The 20,447-nt window shown below is 43.4% G+C and overlaps 2 protein-coding genes across 3 annotated transcripts in view; one reads left to right on the top strand and one right to left on the bottom strand.

Moving 5' to 3' along the window:
* Positions 1-20,447, top strand: part of LOC108092448 (protein eyes shut) — a 49,607-nt gene that overhangs the window by 17,333 nt on the left and 11,827 nt on the right. The window contains exons 4-6 of the mRNA XM_017192033.2: positions 10,548-10,700; positions 11,090-13,416; positions 19,476-19,828. Of these exons, the coding sequence (XP_017047522.1) occupies positions 10,548-10,700; positions 11,090-13,416; positions 19,476-19,828 (2,833 nt within the window). The remainder of the gene's footprint in view (positions 1-10,547; positions 10,701-11,089; positions 13,417-19,475; positions 19,829-20,447) is intronic.
* LOC108092449 (MKRN2 opposite strand protein) overlaps positions 1-20,447 on the bottom strand; it is a 51,074-nt gene that overhangs the window by 20,309 nt on the left and 10,318 nt on the right. For both annotated transcript variants that reach the window (XM_017192035.2, XM_017192034.2), the window contains exon 3: positions 2,330-2,483. The gene's annotated coding sequence lies outside the window, so the exon portion shown is untranslated. The remainder of the gene's footprint in view (positions 1-2,329; positions 2,484-20,447) is intronic.

Here is a 20,447-nt window from a genome sequence, read left to right as displayed (position 1 = left end):
ACAGATCCCGCGGCCCAAAGAGCTGCAGCTCCGGCAAATAGAGAGGAATTCCTGCCACGCGATTCCCGCCGCCCCCAAACGTATTTGTAAAATTTCCGCGGTGGAAGAAGGGACGAAATAAAAATATAACGTACAATGCTCGTTTTTACTTATTTCCCCGGCATTCGCTCACATGTGTCTATTCTTCTTTTTAACGCGTCCTGGGAGAGCCAGAGCGAAGAGGAAAGTCAAGAAAAATTCCAAATATAATATAAAGAAAAGCAAGCGAAGGAAAAATGGAGAGTCACTGAAGTGGAGCAGCCTTTTATACCCTTCAAACGGTGTTTATTTGGCTGAGAGAGGCGATTTTGTGGAGTGGTTTTTATTGGTCTTAAATACCCATAAATATTGAGAGAACTTAATAATAAATATACAAATCACTTTGAAAATAATAAGCACATTTTTAAATCTTAAATACCCAGAATTGTAAGGGCATCACATAAAATAAGATGATCAAAGCCGGGTGAGAAAAACGCTTTGAGAGATCTCCAAAGGCGTTAAAACGAAGGCAATGCGAAGGGTAAAAGTGGAAAGTGGAAATGGGAAAGCCGGAGCTGGCAAACCAGCTTTAATGTGCTCTATTGTGGCAGTCAATGCTGGGTGCTTAACTTGCCACTTGCCACTGCCACTACGCGCGTATGTGTGTGTCTCTGTGTGTATCTGTGTTGGCCAAGAACGGAAGTCTTACCACGAATGTATCTAATGTTCATCCTTTGGCTCCGTGTACTCATACACACACACCACATAAACACATTTAGCCGTGCTACGTGTGAGAAGCACTTAGTGTCCGTCCATATATTTTCTTTCCTTTTTTGCCACCCTTTGCTGCACAAAGTTGACTTTATAAAATTTAGTGAAATTTATAGCCAGCACATATAGGTGTACTATATTCGTATTTGTATTCGTATCAACGCTAGTCCCAAACCGAAATACAAATTGCTGCAAATTTGTTGGGGAACTTTCTCGATGAGTTCAACGAGCGAAACACCAGCTGAACAATCAGGCCAAAGGAGGTGGCCAAATAATGAAGATGGGCGGGGGGACTTTCAAAACAGACCAAACTCATTGACTGACTCTCTTGGACCAGTGAGTCTTGGGAATAAATTACTGGCTTAGCCAGGAACATGGGATACATGTGTTTTCCGGCTGGCCAAATGCATCCGAACTGAAATAATGGAAATGCGAACTGAAACTATTGTTTTTATTTCGAATTTCGTGGCAATTGAAAGAGGGTTGGATGCCGAATCCAGTAATACTAATAATAATAATTATGTTAATGTGCAATCCACTTAAAATCTAAATAACTGCGGTCCCTCCATTTACATCACTTATCCGACCCGTTTAACAAGTTTTATCCCCTCCGTGGAATAAGTTTTATAGTCCGCTCCGCGAGCAAGCGAAACAATTGCATTAATTTAACATAAATAGAGCGGAGCAACGAACGCGGGCAAACAAAACAAAAGCCCACAAAGCATAAGCACTGCAAATGAAATCTACACAAAAACAAATAAAATTATGCACTGCAGCCCCCACTTCCCCACTCCCCCACCTTTTTCGCCGATTTTCCGGAGGAAACTAAGCGATTTCATTGCAAATTGCTCTCAGGCTCGGAACAAAAAAGACAAGCCCAAATGTAAATAAAGCAAAAAAAATTGCATAACAAATTCATCGCACAAAAAAGGAAAGCGAAATATGCTCTTTGCTAAGGCAGCCGCCAAAAAAAGTATATTCTATATGCAAACTCATATATAATAAATAGATTTTTTGCCAAAAGTGGGCGAAATGTCGGGGAAACGACCCAAAAAAGTATGTTAAAATGCAGGAAAATCCAGGAAAATTTCGAAACGAAATGCAGTCCATGAATGGGAGTCTAAGGCGAAACAAAGCGAAAGTAACGGATGCAAAGAGAGCGCTGAATGAGTTGATGGAAATGCGGGAAAATGGGCAGACGCCTCGGGGCATTATTTAACCGCTCATTGAGTTTTGGAAAGCTTTCACCTTGGTCACCTCCTCACCCCCCACACCCCACCCCCCGCCACTCCTTCAAAAGAATCTGCAAATGCAAATGAAAGGCTCCCCGAGATAATGTCGGACGGGACAGCAGCGTTCTAATTAATTTTATGAGCTTCCTTTGCATTGCGCATATTTCCGCGGCCTTTTTCCCATTTTTGTTTTTGGCTGTTTGGCCTCAGCGTTTATGTTTATGCCCCTTTGAAGTGGTTGCGGGATATACTGCTATATATAGCGGATGTGGTGCAATGTAGATTGTTATTTCGGCTGTTCCACTTACCAACTCTTTGTGCTTACTGCTCTGATTTAATGGATAAAGCGGTTCGTATGACTAAAATGGTTTCTTTGATAGAGTTTTCACTTCTGGTTGTCCTTTATCTGTTGGCTCTTTGTGTTGGACTGACCTCGTTAAGTCAGGATAAATGCCGCAAGAGCTAAAATTAAGGAAAGAAAATATATATTGATCAAATGAACTAAGTAAAAGTTATGATAATAGCTTATGTTGGCTAAATTCTTTACTCAATTGGACATTCAAGATCATCCTTGGCATAACGACATTAACAATTACACAGACATCTCCAAAAGAGCCTGCAATCCTCTCTGTAAACTGCAATCGCCAACAGCTTAACCTTGCTCTCCTGACACACACACACACACACAAATACGCTGGCACGCACAACCACACCCACACAATTGCAATCGAAAAACAAAGCGTGGGCATGCCTTTGTCCTTTTGCTCCTTGGCTCCTTGCCTTTATGCAATCATTGCAGCTTGCGGGTGAAAAGTGTAGGGAAATGGGAATGGGGAAAAGCGCTGGGCTCCATTGCAACGCGAAAACAATGAAGAGGAGAAGGGCGAAGGGGGAGGGAGAGTGGGAGGGCGGAGTCCGCAGGATGGAGGAAGGTCTTCCTGAGCCTATTCACCATTGAAATTTCGCATTTCACATTCATGCAAATGCAGCAAATCAACAATGAAAAATAATAAAGGATGGCATTCAAATGTGCTCAAAACGAAGGCGAGAATGCTCTAAAAATAGTTACTTGGGTGTTGAAATATAATTATTAATAATAACAGTAAGCCATAAATAAAGATTTCATTAAAAAAATATGTATTAATTTTTGAACTCAACAGATTTAACATATCTGCTAATAAAATTTATACGATATTCAAGCAGATTTAAAACTCTTTAAAAATATTCTTTGGCTATAAAATTCAAATGCTAAACAGTAAAGCCAGTCGGCTCGTTTAACAACATAAGTGCGTTTTTAATTACATACTACTATATAACGAATATCCAAGGTTAATGTGCAAAGGGTTATAAACTTCACCATGGTTACCCAACTCATTAGAGTATGCATATGAAAACGCATTCAAATTGCAGCAATGCAGCTTGCGAGGAGACCGAGACTTTCCCCTCCGCTCGCTGAACAGTTTTCGCTCTGTTTTTTCCACTCGCTCACTTGATATTTTATCGTAATTTTCCTGGGCACCAGGCTCTTTTTTAGGACGGCTTCATCAGCGGGTTTTGAGCGGCTGCTGCGTGTGTGTGCATAAATTTGCACCTGTTACCTGCTACCTGGCCGCTCTACTTTCGCGCTCGCTGGCAATCTGCATGAATTTCCACGTAGTCGGGGAGATACATTCAATCAAGCATCTGGTTGCTCAGTCGCCGGCTCATTCATCGATTCATGGCTTAATTTGGCCCGATTCCTTGCCGCGATATTCCGATTCTGATTCCGATTCCGATTCTGGCACACCCTTTAATCAGAGTCACAGGCTTTAATTTCTGGCAGACCGATTTATTCCGTTGATTCGCTTTATTCAACCGATTTTCAATCACATGACTCAGCGATTCACATGCATATTTCATTTCAATTACCCGGCGGAAAACACGCAGCAATATATTTTCGTGTTTATAAATAGAGTCCAAACCAAATTGTTTCTCATTTCGCCGAGGCGACTAATCAATGGTCCTTTGGGACTGCAATTCGCTTTTCATTTCTGTTGTTATTTTGCGACAGCAGCCTAAAATATTCATGGCCTTATTGATTTTATAATGTCGGGTCGAGAGTTTGATGAACTTTTCACATGTGCGGTGGGCGGGGAATTTTTGTTTGCTTTGTCACGGGTCCTGGGATTATTCGTGTAATCGAATACGATTAAGATTTTTATTTACCCACACAGCAGATGCGATTAAATAGTTTTGTGGCAAAAAGGCTTAATTGGTTTGAATATCAATCGAGGAAATGCATCAATTAGGCGCTTTCAAAGCATTTATGCTCCAAATCCTATTATTTGAAATAATTGAAACATTTGGGGAAACAAAATCTTTTCTTGGCGTTGAAGCCAAGCTTATTATTTTGCAGATTATTATTTTTTTAATTGATCGACTTTTAATGACCAAAGTCTCAGAAGTTCATTAGTTAATTGATGAAGAGGCAGCCACATATCAAACACGTTCTTTTCCCATTCCGCCGCCCTTTTCCTGGAATAAGAAAATGTGATTTTCTCGTTCATAAATTCTGCCCATTGAACTTTCAAACACAATACTTTCTAATTTTACGCAACGTGGCCAAGGCGATCGATAGAAAAAGAAATTGTTGCCTCCCAACGTTTCCTAGCAATGAACAAATTCTCGGGAAAATCGCTTAGAAAGGAAAACGGAAAATCAGAGCCGGTAAAAGCTGTACAAAATGCAATTAATTAAACGCGCTAATACACGTACATCGTTCTGTGGGTGTAAGAACAACTTTTCCCGTGAAAATGAGCTACACTCTCCCACTTTCTGGCTTCCCATTGTCAAGGATTCCCGTCTGCGAGGAAAAAAATCAAATGGAAACTGAGCAATTGGATGAGCAACAATGCGCACCACAAGACAGTCAAGTGCAGGCCAACCACTTCACTTTAAGAGTACACTACAAGAAATAATATTGAAATAAGAACACTAACAGTAAATAGTTAATTTTTCCTAAACCAAAAACCAACCCTTAACTTAACAAATCTTTCTAAAAAGCTTAAAACACACTTTACGAACTTGAAAAAAAATTTGTTTGTAAGTTTGAAAACGAATTTTCAGCGTGTAGATATGCGAATTGGAATTGCTAGATTGCGAGTGACATGAATTGCTCGGGTTTTCGACAGGGGCTGGTTGAGTGAATGGATCCCGTGATTAGTTTCCCCGTCGCATTCCGAATCGGGAGGCGTGCCCCAGAATGCCAGCAATCGCAGTGGAAATCGGTGGCAGGAGACGAACCAAAGTGCATTTCATTGCTCACTGTCGCAGGTCGCAAACTGCGATTTACGGCAATGGATTCGAAGGAAGCTGGCCGAAACCCTTAAACCCCCTAAAATCCAAACCCCCATCCAACCCCCCAATTCAATCCCCCATCCAACCCCCAATCCAATGATAATAGATTGCTCTGACTGGGATTAGTTTGGCATACAAATTGCGGGAGGGACGTGGCTCAAATCCTAACAAGCTAAATACTATTCTTAGCCAAGGGTAATTGAAGAATTTCAAATGAATAAACCAATATATTAGAAGGCTTTTAGTTTTGGGAAATTAACTCACTTGCAACGACAGGGAAAGGAATTAGTTAGTAATCATCTCTAATTAATTTTCGCAAGTGAGTTCTTGGATTTAAATACCAGTCGAATGCTCTAGAGGAAACACATTTTTTGACTTCTAATGCTTGGAAAGAACCCCCAAATCCTGCTTTTCATTCTTTGTTACCATTTCTTAATTATGTCTTAATTATGACTTAAACCGAATCCTGATCTCTTTCACGACTGGCAACTGCACTTGCAGTTGTGCACTCAGCCGTTCATTTATGCATTCGTTCAGAGATTTCAGAGGAAGCTGGAGCAAAGTATCTGAATATGGGAGCATAAAATGCAAACGAAATGTGCAATATTTTCAACTCGTGCACCTTTGGAAGCGCTGCCAGATTTGGAGTGCACACACGCCCTTGCCCCTTCCTTTTGTCAATTTCCTTGGAAAAGGTAACAAGCAAATAAGAAGCACAAAATGTGTGCAGATAAAATTCAAATTTCAATTTGTGCATCGACTGGTGCGGGCATGAAAAGGACGATCTGCCCCAAGGACTCCACAGAGGGGAGCGGAAAATGGCCATGTTTATTGTGACTCGAAGCCAAAACAAATGTTCGTACCTTGTTGCACAAATGTTTACAGTTCGCTGCCAGCAGCAAATAATAACAAAAAAAAAGAAAATATGTAAAGGGAAAACGATGAAGAGGCAGCATGACAAGCAAAAAGTTTCAATAAAGCAAAATGGGAAGCGTTAGAAGTCGAAATGAAAGAAAGAAGAGAACAATTGAGAGTTCCCAGAAAACAGAATAATCATTTTAACGAAGCAAATCTTTAAAATTAAGAACATTCCGAGAACGAATAATCAATTAAAACGATTGCCACGTTTAAGCAAAAACATAAAACTATGAAAAAATCGAATACAAATTAAAAAAAAACTCTTTAATTCACAAACACATTTGCAACATTTATCAATCTCAAATGTTTTGCCGACCGAAACTTTATCAATATTTTACCAGCACTTAAATTTTGATTAATGGTTTATTTTCCTATCTTTTTCGTTTCGAATATTCGAACGATCGACATGAAGAATGTCAGAACCGTACGCCTCTTTTTTCATTTTCAAATTCCCCAATGAAAAGCGAGGAAACCCGGACAACCAAAGCCCGTCCATTAAACAGGGCAGGAAAAAAGAGAGAGGGGAAAATTGTGCGTCCGATTCGAAAAAATTCATTCATAAAACATGGCTCGTAGATTGCGGCAGTGAGTGAAGCATTTTTCGTGCCCACAAAAATGACCGATGCCGCCACCCCTTTTCCCCCACCCGCCACGCCCTCTTTCCCCTTGACCACGCACATGGTGAAATAAAATGAAAATCGATTTTCACTTTAACGACTTCACACATAGCCCGGTGGCCCCAAGAAAAAGTATTGCCGAGGCCCAACGAAACCACAAACGGAGCCAAAACAATGGACAAGAAAAGTCAGAAATCATAGTGAATGGATTGAGGAAAGGTAAACCCAGACGATGTGGGAAAATGGGCGTCTATAGTTGGTGCCTTTGGTCTTCAGTTCTGAATTCGGGCTAAGAGCTCTGCATGAGGGGAATGGGGTTTCCTGCTTCGTATTCTCTGTGCTCCCTGTGTGCTTGACCACTTCCTGTATTTGTGCATGAATTGGAGCGTAATGTGACATTTTATGTGGAGCACACAAATCGGAAAAAAAGCGGAGAGTTGGAGAGGAATAGTTGACCATTTCGGTGATACTTAAAGTACACTTGTATTCCAAGGGATTTGGGCAAAAGCATATCAAATTTATAGCACTTAAAACAATTGAAAGCCATAAACTCAATCAAAGGTTAAAGACCTTAAGCCGAATTTGCATTCCTTGAGCAAGTGATTTAATTTTACACCGCACATAAAGAAAATTGAAATATCTGTAGCATTTAAGGCATCCGTGCCTCTGCACCATCAAAATCATAAAGCAAATGCGATAGCCTCGCTGCGATGGCCATAAACAAATTGAAATGTGCAGCGACTTGATGGCACTTTATGGTCAGAATGGGGAAATGGAGCTGTTGCTCCGCCATGGAAGTGAAATACGAGAAAGTGCCGCCCGGCTGGAAAATCCATTACTCAATCGAAGAATGGGCGGGCGATAAATTAAAATACTTTTTTATGTGGCCCAGAGAGCACGCAAATAATTCACCCAAGAAGCGATACTGAGAAGCGATAAGAGTTTGATAATTGCAAGTGCACGTTATTAAACAATTTATTAAGGAAATATTAAAGTTCTTATACAGGTAGAAATTCACAACTTTTGCTTGTTTGTTATGCATTAGCAAGACCTGCATAATGAGCTTTCTGAAATGTACAGCCATCCCTCCTCAACTCTCAATTCCATTCCCAGAAGTGTGCGGCATTAATAAATTAATTGAAATTAAGTCGAAAGTGAGCATCTCATGCAAATGCAATCGCATGGCAAGAAGCCTGGAAGTATGCATCACAAAGTTGAGCTCAGGAGCCAAGCACAAACAACGAACGAATAGTTTGATCGAAGTATGCATACGAACGAGTATATTTGCAGGTAGAGATTGCAGGAGCTCAGCTCAAATCCATTCCGAAGCACACAAAAGATACAGATACACGACTATGAGCTTCCCAAACACATATGAGTATGAGTACATATGTATTCACCCGTCATAAGGCAAACAAATGACATCGACTGACATCCTGTGCTGCTGCTCGCCAGGATTTTGAGTTGCCTTCTTCGCTTTCGGCTCCCCTTTTCGTGTTGATTTAGTGCTTATGCAAATTTAATATATGTTCCCAGATCCCCACTGCCCAGTGTTGCCCCATCATTTGCATAGACTTACATTATTGTTGCATTATAAACCAGACAGAAGGACCAGACACGCACATTTATCTTTTATGACCGCTCTGGAGCTCCCTTTCTATCTTAACCCCTTTTCTTTTTTTGCTGTTTTTGTGCCCATCGGTGAATGTATTTTGTATAATTTATGAGTTCAAGTGATAAATTGTTGCGAGCGCCGAGAAAACGCCCCCTCGATTGCAGTCCACTTGAATGCAATTTTGTGCCTTAAATTAAGAAGATTTCTTGCACGGATCCTTTGTTTTATAGCGCATTAATTTCGCAAAAGTGCTGGGGATTTTCTGCGCCGACTTTTTTGACACTTTTGTTTCGACACTTTGAAGTGCTTTTTTCTAAGAAAGAAGGAAAGGAACTTTTCCTCAGACCAGACAAGATAGGCAAGGAAACTTTTGTGGAGCGGAGGCGGAAAAAACTTTAAGCATATTTCTCGCCAACTTGTTGCCAAAAAGAGTTTGGCAAGAAGGTGGCAGCGAAACGAAAACAAAGGCAGGCCCAAACTCCAAAGGCGTTTCTATGCCGGGCAAATAAATTCTCAAACTTCAGCCATACAAAATATTCCGCTGGCAATAAATTGTGCAAAGCGAGCGCTCGCACACACCCGAAAATATCACTCATACGCAGCGTTGCACTGGCAAAGGCTGAGCCGGAAAGGAATAGGGGAATGGGATTCCCCCTCTCCCCCCTTCCCGATGCTTTTCCCTCATTTTCCCCCGGGGCGAGGATTGTCTGTCTGCCTGACAGTCACTGCCTTTTGGCAAAACACTGAGACCAAGTCAACGTCGCTGCAAGTTGTTGAGCAGAAAATTGAAAAGTATTTCCAAGCATTTGTTGCCATTGTTCGCTGTCAAACTGGATACCCCCAGCAGTGCAGCTTGCTCTATCCGGAAAACTGAGTATTTTGCTGGGTTCTCTGGGAATAAGCGTTCGCCATCGCAATAGTGATTTATTCAAAAATATTTTTAAGTTCTACTCACTTAATTAATCTCACCATATTTGCCTAAAATTCCACATGACTTTCGAGTAGAGATTTGGAGCACATTAAAATTTGTTTAAACAAAGCTTAGTTTCAGCAACTCATTAACCTGCCAGCTTATAAAACTAGAATTTTAACTAAATATTTATTATTTGAACTAACTTGTTGTTTAAATTAGGTATTATAACTTCATGGAATATAAATAAGTTTCAAAGTGAAATAATTCTGTAGAGTATTCGTTAGTAGTTTTTCCATTTTCCACTAGTTTTCACCCATTTCTATTTCCACTTCATACGAGAGTTTGAAGGACAGCTACAAATTTTGGCATGTGTGCTTTATATTCCGGGCAAAGGAAAGGAATACAGCGTACGTGTGCGTGTAAATATCCCTTTGAATTGTTTATATTGCTTGCAACCAAATCAGCACTTGTAGGGTTTGTTTTGATTGCCATTGATGCGCTTGTATCCGAAACTTTCCACTTTCTTACTTTTTCGGCAATAAAAAGTAGAGAAATACTTTGAAAGGACTAGGATCGATGCGGAAAAGGAGAGGTTTGCACTAGCAAATATAATGAAAGGTCATTCGATTGCACTTCAACTGTGCGCACTTGTTTCAAACGCAAAGCAAAGCAAAGCGAAACTGAATCCAATGAATGAAAAGGTTATTTAAGGGCTGTAAAGGAATTTACTGAAGGGCAAATGAAATTGAATTTCGATTCTCCTTCAGTTATTAATTAAAATGGCCTGCCGACTTTTCTAACAGTTTCTCCCCTTCAAAGAGTCCACAGAAAAAATTGTACTAAAGGTTCATAAGCTGAAACCACAAAGCTATAACAATTATTCTTTGGGAAAATAATTAAAAAGCTAATTGCGGTTGGCAAAAATAATTAAACCTCAAAACAATATCAATATCCAGCATAGATAAATTTAATCTATCCGCACAAAATAGTTCGCCAACAACTTTGACCTGTACAAACTCGTATAAATATTTGTATGGACAAAATAAAACTAACAATGGATGGCTCTTTGGGGTCACCAAACGAGTGGATTGCTTGTGTTTATATGTTTCCATTCATCTGCGTTTCAGGTTCCAACTGCGAGGAGAATGTGGACGAGTGCATGTCGAATCCTTGCCAGAACGGCGGACTCTGTCGGGACAGGACCAATGGCTACATCTGCACCTGCCAGCCCGGCTACCTCGGATCCCACTGCGAACTGGATGTGGCTGTCTGCGAGACAGGTGAGTCCGACTGGGATGATGAATGGCCAAAAGCCATAAGGAGAATGGTCGGAAGTAGGAATTCGTTTGGCAAATTAAATATAAATTAAATGGAATGTTAGAAACATGATACGATAGTTGAAACTATTAAAGAAATACTATTTATCATACATTTTCATTTAAATACATTTCAAATTAAAGCCTTTAATTCTAATGATATGTTCATGATGATAAAGGAAGAATTGCTTTTAAGAACTATTTTGAAAAATAACAACTTTGTTTATTGCTGCTACTGCTTAAGAATTTGAAATAGCATCCTAACTTGAAAACAGGGGAAGAATAGCTCGATAAACTTTGTTTACTGTTTGGGCAAATGGCCAAGTTTATAATTTCCCCCAACTTTCAAACAGGAACTGGCGCCCGTTGCCAGCACGGCGGGGAGTGCATCGAGGGTCCGGGCCTGGAGTTCACCTGCGACTGTCCGGCGGGCTGGCACGGCCGGATCTGCCAGGAGGAGATCAACGAGTGCGACTCGTCCCCCTGCCAGAACGGAGGCGTCTGCGTGGACAAGCTGGCGTCATACGCCTGCGCCTGCCCCATGGGCTACACGGGCATCAACTGCGAGGAGGAGATCCTGATCTGCGCGGACAACCCCTGCCAGAACAATGCCCTCTGCCTGATGGAGGAGGGGGTGCCCACGTGCTACTGCGTGCCCGATTACCACGGCGAGAAGTGCGAGTTCCAGTACGACGAGTGCCAGCTGGGTCCGCGCTGCATGAACGGAGGCGTCTGCATCGACGGGGTGGACACCTTCTCCTGCTCCTGCCCCCCGCTGCTCACCGGCATGCTCTGCGAGTGCCTGATGGTGGGCGAGGAGTCGCTGGACTGCAACTACACGGCTCCTGCCACGCAGGCTCCTCCGCGGAGGACCACCACCACGTCCACGGTGGCGCCGCCCACAGTGAGGCCTGTCACTCCGCCGGAGACGACGGTGCCGCCGAAGTCCTCCGAGGAAGTGGAGGTTGTGGTGGTGGTCACAGCCGCTCCAGCGGAGGTGGCCACCTCCTCCGTTTCCTCGTCATCCTCCTCCTCCGAGGAGGCAGTTTCCGTGGAGGTAAAGGCGCCGACCCTGGCACCGCCGGAGAGCGAGAGCCACAGCATTTCGGAGGAGCAGACCACAGTGGTGCCAGCACAACCACCGCCGGAAGTGGAACCAGAACCGAAGCAGCCACCTCCACCCGACTCGGAATCGCATTCCGAAACTGAGGAGGAAGTAGTTCCAGGCACAACTGCTCGACCGCCAGTCAGCCGATCCTCCAGTTCCTCGGAGGAATCGCCCAGCATCTACACCACTCTGCCACCTCTTCCTCTTCCGGGGAAATCCCAAACCTCATCCTCGGCGGAGAGTTCGGGGGAGGTGGTCATCTCCGAGGAGTACACCACTGTGCCGCACTTCGAGGTGAGTGGCAGCCGGAGTGAAAGCGAAAGCGAGGAGCTCACCACAGTGCGACCCACTGCCACACCCATCATCACCATCTCGGTGGACTTCACCTCCTCCAGCAGCAGCAGTTCGGAGTCGGTGGAGCCGGTGGTGACCACTCCAGCTCCCGTTTTCGTGCAGCGGGCAACCACCATCGAAGCGAGCATCACCGTTGACTACGTGCCACCCACTCCTCCGCCGGAAACCACCATGCGACCGGTGCCACGACCCACTTTCGTCACGGAGCCACCGCTGGATGTGATGGAAACCACTGGCACCACGCACCACCTCTGGACGGAGGTTCCCACCACGGCGGCTCCCTTCTTCACCGAGTATCCTGCGGAGGTCCTGATCACCACGCATCGAACGAGTGCCGGACGGTTCACCACGGTGCAACCACCAGTGCAGGCCACCACCACCTTGCCCACTGAGGATTCTTCGGCCGAGGAGCTGCCCACAGCACACACGCCCCACATTGTGGTCACCATTCTGGATCCGAATGCCTCGATTCCTCCGCTGATCACAACCACTGGAGTGCCGACTACGCACCACCACCACCACCACCATCATCACCACGAGCCGGAGGGCACTACTCTGCAGCCGATCGAAGAGGAAGATGAACACCACCATCACCACCACCACCACCACGGGGTCACCACTCCTCAGCCGGTGGATGTGACCACGGGACAACCCCTGCAAACGGAGGACTTGATTGGAGAACCCGTTTTGACCATCACCGTGGAGCCGTACGCTCCACCGGAGACTACGGTGGTTCCAGTGGTTACCATTGCACCACCTGCGCTACCGGTTACGGCAGCTCCAGTTCCTCCGGCAACCACTGTTCCTCCTGCGCCTCCAGCTACTGAAGCACCCACTCCGCCACCCACTCTACCACCCACATTACCACCCACTCTACCTCCCACTCTACCACCCGCTTTGCCTCCCGTTACCCTCCCTCCCGCTACCCTGCCACCACCCACAATACCACCCACTCCGCCCTCCACGCAATCCGCACAAACTCTGCCGCCGCCGACGTCGCCCATCAATGTGTTCACCACCCCCGAAGCTCCGCCCACCGCCTCCCAGACGAAGCCAACGGTCGCGGAGAGCAGCGAGGAGGTGGAGGGCAGCAACACGGTCTCCTCCGGCGGAAGGGGATCCCCCGGAGTTCCCGAGGAGAAGGCGGCCGACGTTGATTGCATCAAGCTGGGCTGCTACAACGGCGGCACCTGCGTAACCACATCCGAAGGATCGCGGGTAAGCAATCAATTGAATGAAAACACCAAGAAATATTATAAGAACCCTATAAACAAAGTGTTTAGTTATTGCTGGGAAGTTCCAATTAAGAAAAAGATTTAACATAAACAACATTATTGAATCATTTCTAGAGTTTTAAAACCAAATACTTCAAACTTCTTGAATCAATAAGCACAAATATTTTTTGACTTATGAAAACGAAGCAATTTCCCCAAGTGCAGGCCAACTGAGTAGGTCAATCGATAGGCCCCCAGCACTTTGGCACCTCAACGAAATCGAGTTGTTTGTTCGATGCCAAAACAACCAAAAACTAGGTAGCAGGCATCCCATCCCACGGAGCAGAATGTGTGTGAGCAGTCAACTTCACAATTTTCAACCCAATTGAGCTGCTAATTGGCCGTGTTTGAGTTGTGCGCCTCCGGGTTCCGTTTCAATTTCCAACGCCCGATCATTAATAAGTCATTAAATATGCCAGCCGGAGCTGCAATTGCCAAGGCAATAGGTAAATAGGCGAAGTAAATGAGTTTGAAACGGAAATGGACTAGTCCTTACCCTTCATCAATAAAAATATTTGAAATTTATATTGAAATTTCCATTCAAGGTTGACACGAAGTTTATTAATACCACATTACTAGGCAACCACAGGCTATTCTTGACTTGTTAATTCAGAACAGGGACAGCTATTTCGTTGCTAGGGTCGAACTAAGCCCCGCTGTATATACAATTTAGTCCTTGCAATCGAAGAGGCTTTAGTCAAACCCTTTAATAGGATACATTAGCAGTAACTACTCAACGGCCACGCCCATGAGCGATGCAGTGGTGCCAACTGAATTTGCAAATTGACAACCTGAAAGGACCTCACAGCTGCCTACATTCGGATAGGGATGCAGTTACAGGATCACAGATGTGCCCTCCCCATACATAAATAATCACGTGTTTGATGGGCTCTGGGGAAGGAGGAAAGGACGAGGGGGAAGGCAGGTCCTGTAAGCAGATTTGCTTAGCAGATTGTTGCTAGGCCAACGGACAGTGGAATAATCGAAATACTTGCTTGGCCTGGGGCAAATTTATTCCGAGGCATTGAAGCAAATTGCCTACCGAGAATTTATTACTGAAAATTCAGGAGTTCTATTTCGTAAGATATTAATTTTGTTCAACTTTGACTTGTTAAGATTATCGTATTAATTGGCATAGAAGTATGCTTATAATCAAAAAACCTCAATTGATAGTTACATATAGAAAACTATTCTTTTCTTTTAAGTTGATCAAAATCATTTCGAAATATTTTCTCTGGCTCATTTCCGGTGAAAAGTTTCGCAAACGAGCCACCTTCCATCTGTCTGCTCTCATTTCGAGTAACAATTTTGCAGTCTGCTGATTGCAAGTTCTCAGAAATGCCAATTGCTCGTGTAAATGAATAGTTAAGAACTTTAGACATAACAGAGGCATTATAAAAAGTGTAGAAATTTCAGGTAGAAAATCAGACAGCAAATAGCAAAGTGCTGGCAAAATGTTCGCAAACAAAGCCACAAAGCCTTCCCAGTTGCTCTAGTTACACTAACAACCAACCAACAATGGCAGGCCTGCCGAAGTATGCCTATTCAACTATTTATGAAAATACTTGTGGTAATTTCGCCCCCAAAAAGGAGGGTAGCAAAATGCCTAAAATATGAACGAGCCAGCCAGGGAATATCGAATTTCGGGCCTCGATGGCAAACTGAAAGCCATTAAATCCAACAAGCGAATGTGAACATTTTCCAGAGGGGCACGAAACTAATTTCCAATGTCTACTAATAACCGGAAAATTGTGCACAAATGATTGCCTGATAGTTCAGCTCTTCTTTTTTTTTTTTAAATTGGTGCAGGAAATTGAAAACGGTGGAGGAGCTTTTATGATTACGGACATAGAAAGCTTATTATTAATGATACAAAATGTGTAAACGAGTGCCAAAGGATTTAATTCGCTTCATTGAAGGATTTTTTGCCCAACCTATTATTAAATAATGCCATTTTTTTCCATATTAGCTGGAGGCAATCTAATTTATTAGCTCATAAAAATGTATCCACATGGTTAACAAATTCTCACCAATGACCATGTAATTGTCACCCTCAGGCTTTATCTCATTTAATATTCATTCCGCTCTGAAGGTCAGAGTGTGCAGCAATATCTCGATGACTAAATCCACATACAAGCCACTATATATATGACCATTCATGTGTCAACATGGGCTCCACCGTTAACCAAATTAGTAGCACCACATGCAATTCCAGTTTTTTACGACCGAAACGTGAGGCCAATAGCGTTTGACAACGTTTGGCTAATTTATAAGTTTCAACCAAAGTTGGGAAGGATGGTTTAGGTACCAGCCACTTTATGAAAAATGTGATTAATATTTTTTGATTACAGGGGAAACAACAGATATTTTTAGTAAGCCAATGTTTATTTTTGCAGCAGTGAATAGACTTGTCTTATAATTTACTTGACTCTCCAACTATTGTTTCCCATTTTACTTCTCCTGCGACAGGACAGTGCGATAACTTTTGAGCAACACTCCAGACACTCTTAGTTTAGCAGCACTAATGAAACTAATTTATGCTGCAGACCCAGTTAATGAGTTAACAAAGCTAGCCGGCAACTTATTTACCAACTTTCGCTGCAGCACACGTACATCTCCAAAGTGTACCTATGAATCACAAACCTCCTCCACAGAAACGGGGAAAAGTCAGAGAAGGCGGAAGAAAACAGACAGTTTTTCAGAGAGGGATGAAAAGCCACCGCGTGTGGCCAACAAGGAAACAGAAAAAAATTAAATTTTCATAATAAATTTAGAGCTTGAGTGAGTGACACAACACCACAGGATGAATTTGCTATTATGTGGCGCACTCACACTAATGCAGCAGAGGAAAACTAAGAGAAATGGGGAAAAGGTGTGGGCGGAAATTATTTCACTGAGCAGATGCCACTTTATTGTTGCCAAGTAATTTAACTAACTGCACAAACACTCACGGCAGTTCACACACACTCGAGGCTTTTGTTAATTTTCAGATTCGCCATTTAAGTGTACTGAGAAAAAGGATATTAATGTTTGCTTTTCCTCGTTAGTAAAACCAAATTTCAATTTATTTGGCAAATATAGGAAAACTTACAAAATATATTTCATAAGCTAAGCTTAATAAGGTAAATAGGATTTACCAATAATTTTTCTCAGTGCAGGTTGACTTTCCATCTCTTTCCATTTCGCCTTTTGCATTTGTATAAAGAGACAAAAACAGACTTTCAGAGCGACAGACATACACTTACATATGTCAGCTGTCATATGGGTTAGGCTAGTGTGGGAAATTCCAGGAGGAGGCAGGACGGAAAAGTGGGCGGGGAAAACGTGGGGGCGTGGAGGGGAGAAGTGCAGGCAAAGTGGCACTCGCACTCGGCGAAAGTCACTCGTAAAGTGGCATTAAGCACATTTCAAGTGCTACCCCGCCGAGTTTTTGGTTTTGGAAAATGTTTGCCTGGCTTCTGGCAGCGACCCTGCCCCCCCTTTTCCCCCGCCTTTTCCAGCCCCACCCCCTCCTCATCCACTTTCCCGAAGCTCAGTGTGTCTACTGTCTGCATTGCGTTGCTTTTGCCACCGCCAATGCCACTAATGAAAACTTTGTTGAGCCCTTTTAGGCTCCTCCATCACCGCCACATGTCTCCCTGACTTAATGCGTCCTCGCCGCCTCTTTTTCCTATTTCCCTGGGCTTTTCCCCCTCCCCTTCCTCTTGCCCTTCCCCATCCCCGTACCTTTCGTCATCCTCTTTGAGGAGTGCACTTCAGTCATTCAGGCCATTCCAGGCATTTGCCTGTTGACATTTCCAAAGGCGGGTTACAATTAATTTCCATCTGGCCAACGCAATGAAATGAAAATGGGGCAAAGGGATGGAAATATTTGCCTAGCCAAGGAGCGTAGAAATCCTGTGGAATAATCCTGCCGAAACTGAGTGCTTTAAAGTATATACTTTGGGTGTTAATAACCGATCCCTTGAGGAAATATTTATGTTGCTTGGCTTACAATTAATTACTCCGTTTATCTTGTACTTTTATATCCCGTATCAAAGCAATTTAAATTGCTTTAATATACTTAAATTCAACATATTTGCACTTGTGCAAACAGACTCATTTCCGTTTTCACTCGCCCAACCGCACATATTAAAATCTTAAATCCGCCACATGTTTTCCCTTGGCTCATTTTTGTTACATGTTATTTAATTTTTTTTTCTTCCCCCTTTTTTTGTTTTTGGCCCACATTCATTATGCGCCAGCCAAATGCCGCAAGGTCAAAAGCTTTAATTAAAATGTTTCCTGTTAGCAGGGAATATGCGAGTGGGGCCAAGCAAAAACAGCGGAGAGAGTCGGCCAAAATTGTGCGAAAAACTAAACTAAACCGAATACCACCCACATGCTCCCCATTTTCTCGTTTTTTTTTTGTTTTGTTTTATTCCCAAACAAAAACGCAGCTTCATTTGTCTAACAAGAGCGGCACTACAGCGAAGTTGAGCAAACAAAAACAAAGTTCGCGAATAAACTTCCAGCAAACACTTCAAATAATTGTTATGAAGGCGCAGCAGCTAGAAAAGTTTTCAATATATTTTTTGTTTTCAAGGTTCCGCGCACGCTTGCGAAAGTAGGCAAAAATTGAGTTGGCTGAAAAGTATGCTATGAAAAATGATACGAGTCGAGATCCATGACCTGCAAACGCAAACGGAATTGCACCCAGGACATGCGATGGGAATCCCCAGCAGGAGTCGATTTTAATGTTTTTCGCTGGCAAACAAAGCGTGGGAATAAAAACAAGAACAGCGGAAATTTGTTGCCGAGCGGAGCAGAATGGGTGGCCAAATACGGTCTGAGCCATTATGCGCCCAAGCCTTTAACACTGGTTCGGCATTTCCGCCGAACAGCGGGGGTTGCCCTCCGAAAAGGGTTTTCATTCGCGTGTCGGGTTATAAAAGCTTGAAATGTCTTTACAGATTACAAGATTTATGCTACAATTAAGTCTGCGCTTTGTAGAATGTTCGAAGCTGAGCGGATAAATATGTTGCCAAACAAATACTAAAAGTACACCAAAGAAGACAATTTGAAAATGCTTAAGTACTTGAATTTTTAATAAAAGTATATAAACGTGGGGAATTATACATATAACTCGGTTTTAATAACGTGTCTCTCCTTTGAAAAAGAAAAACAAAGTTGTTAGCACAACTTCTCAGGTTGTTCCCACATATATTTTTTAGGATACACCCACCAACTTCTCGGGGCAACTTGCAACATATGGAGTACTTCCCATTAAGAGGTTGTCATTTCACCACCCACACCGAAGGCATTCGCCCACGTGACTGTTGCACGGCTCCACCTGGTTACCCTGATTTTCTTGCACTTAATTTGCTCAATTTGAGGGGTGGTGCGGAAAAATCGGAAAAGTTTCGCTGTCTCTTCCGCTTTCCCCTTTTCCCATCTCCTGTTTTCCTTGGCTCGCCTGTTGCAGTTTCTTCTTGCACTTTAAGTGTCCCTTGGTGCGGCATAAATTATTAAAACCAGGACAATGGACAAGGCGAAAAGGAAGTCGGCGATGCAGGCGACGCCGCGGAGGGCCAAAAAGTTAATTCATATTACTTTTCAATTTATTGGCATTTTTTGAACGTGCTTTTCTTATTGAAAGGCGACCAGAAGTCGCTCTGTTCTGTTGCAGCGGAGGGGCTCAAATTAAATTAAAATTGTTCAAGTTTTGTTCCGCGTTTTTGTGCGACTTTCCTATAACTTACGGTGCAAAGTTCGGGCTGTAAATAATTTGTAACTACTCGAAAATATGTGAATTGAAAGTGAGAAAGAAATAGTCGGATGCCCAAGGTATAGGTTCTTTTTCTTGGGATTATAATAAATAATTTTTTCAGGTTAATAAGATAAATAAAAAAAAACATTTTCGAACTTAGTCCCATAGTAATATTTAAAGATTAACGGTTCCTATCTTGTGAACAAATGATTTGTTTTCCAATTTAATATATTTCTTAAATGTTTTTCTCTCAGTGCGTTTGCCGCTTCGACCGGCAAGGACCCCTCTGCGAGCTGCCCATCATCATTCGGAACGCAGCATTCTCGGGCGACTCGTACGTGTCGCACCGCATCTACAAGGACATCGGGAGCCACGAGTCCCTGGACGCAGTGCTGCCCATGCACATCCAGCTGAAGGTGCGGACGCGGGCCACCAACGGACTGATCATGCTGGCGGCGGCCCAGGGCACCAAGGGGGGTCACTATATGGCGCTCTTCCTCCAGAAGGGGCTCATGCAGTTCCAGTTCTCCTGCGGACTGCAGACGATGCTGCTGAGCGAACTGGAAACGCCGGTGAACACCGGCCACGAAATCACCATTCGAGCTGAGTAAGTGAAAAGTGTTGGCCGCGGAATGCAATTACGCGTGTAGGAACACTGAGAGAAAATGGGGAACCTCTGTATGCAAAAAAAATTACGAATTTCTATCAAAGAAACCTATTGAAAGGAAAGATAAATCTCGAATATCTAGAATATAATTTTTATTTAATCTGAATTTTTATTCAACACTTATTTCTCCAAGTGCAGGTATGTGGCTGTGTGGGAGTGGGTCGCGCCCCCAACTTTCGGATGATTGAGCGGGGCGGCGACGACTGCCAGCATGTTAATTAACTTTTCGAGCTGCGCAGGCGGCAAAGTGGAGGTCAGCATATGGGTCAGTGTCAGGGAGCAGGAGGTCCGACCAGGACATTGCCCATTAAACGTGGTCCGCGTCCAATTGCGTTCCGTCCCGCGACCGTCTTTCGCCGAGGTCACAAATTATAATGCTTCAAGTGTAGAATAAATTGCAGTTTTTTAGCTTCTTTCTGCTTCGACCATCCACCATCCACTTGCCATTTCCGCTCGGCCATTTCCTCGGACATTAAATCCTGCGGGGCTTCCACTTCTGCCATCCATGCGTAATTAGTTGGAGATTTTTTCTGGCTGGCCCTCGCTCAACTTTCCTTGG

This window comes from Drosophila ficusphila, unplaced genomic scaffold (genome assembly GCF_018152265.1).
Source record: "Drosophila ficusphila isolate 14025-0441.05 unplaced genomic scaffold, ASM1815226v1 contig_412, whole genome shotgun sequence".
NCBI lineage: Eukaryota > Metazoa > Arthropoda > Insecta > Diptera > Drosophilidae > Drosophila > Drosophila ficusphila.
The sequence above is the reverse complement of the archived record's forward strand: the minus strand, read 5'-3'. Positions and strand labels throughout refer to the sequence as shown.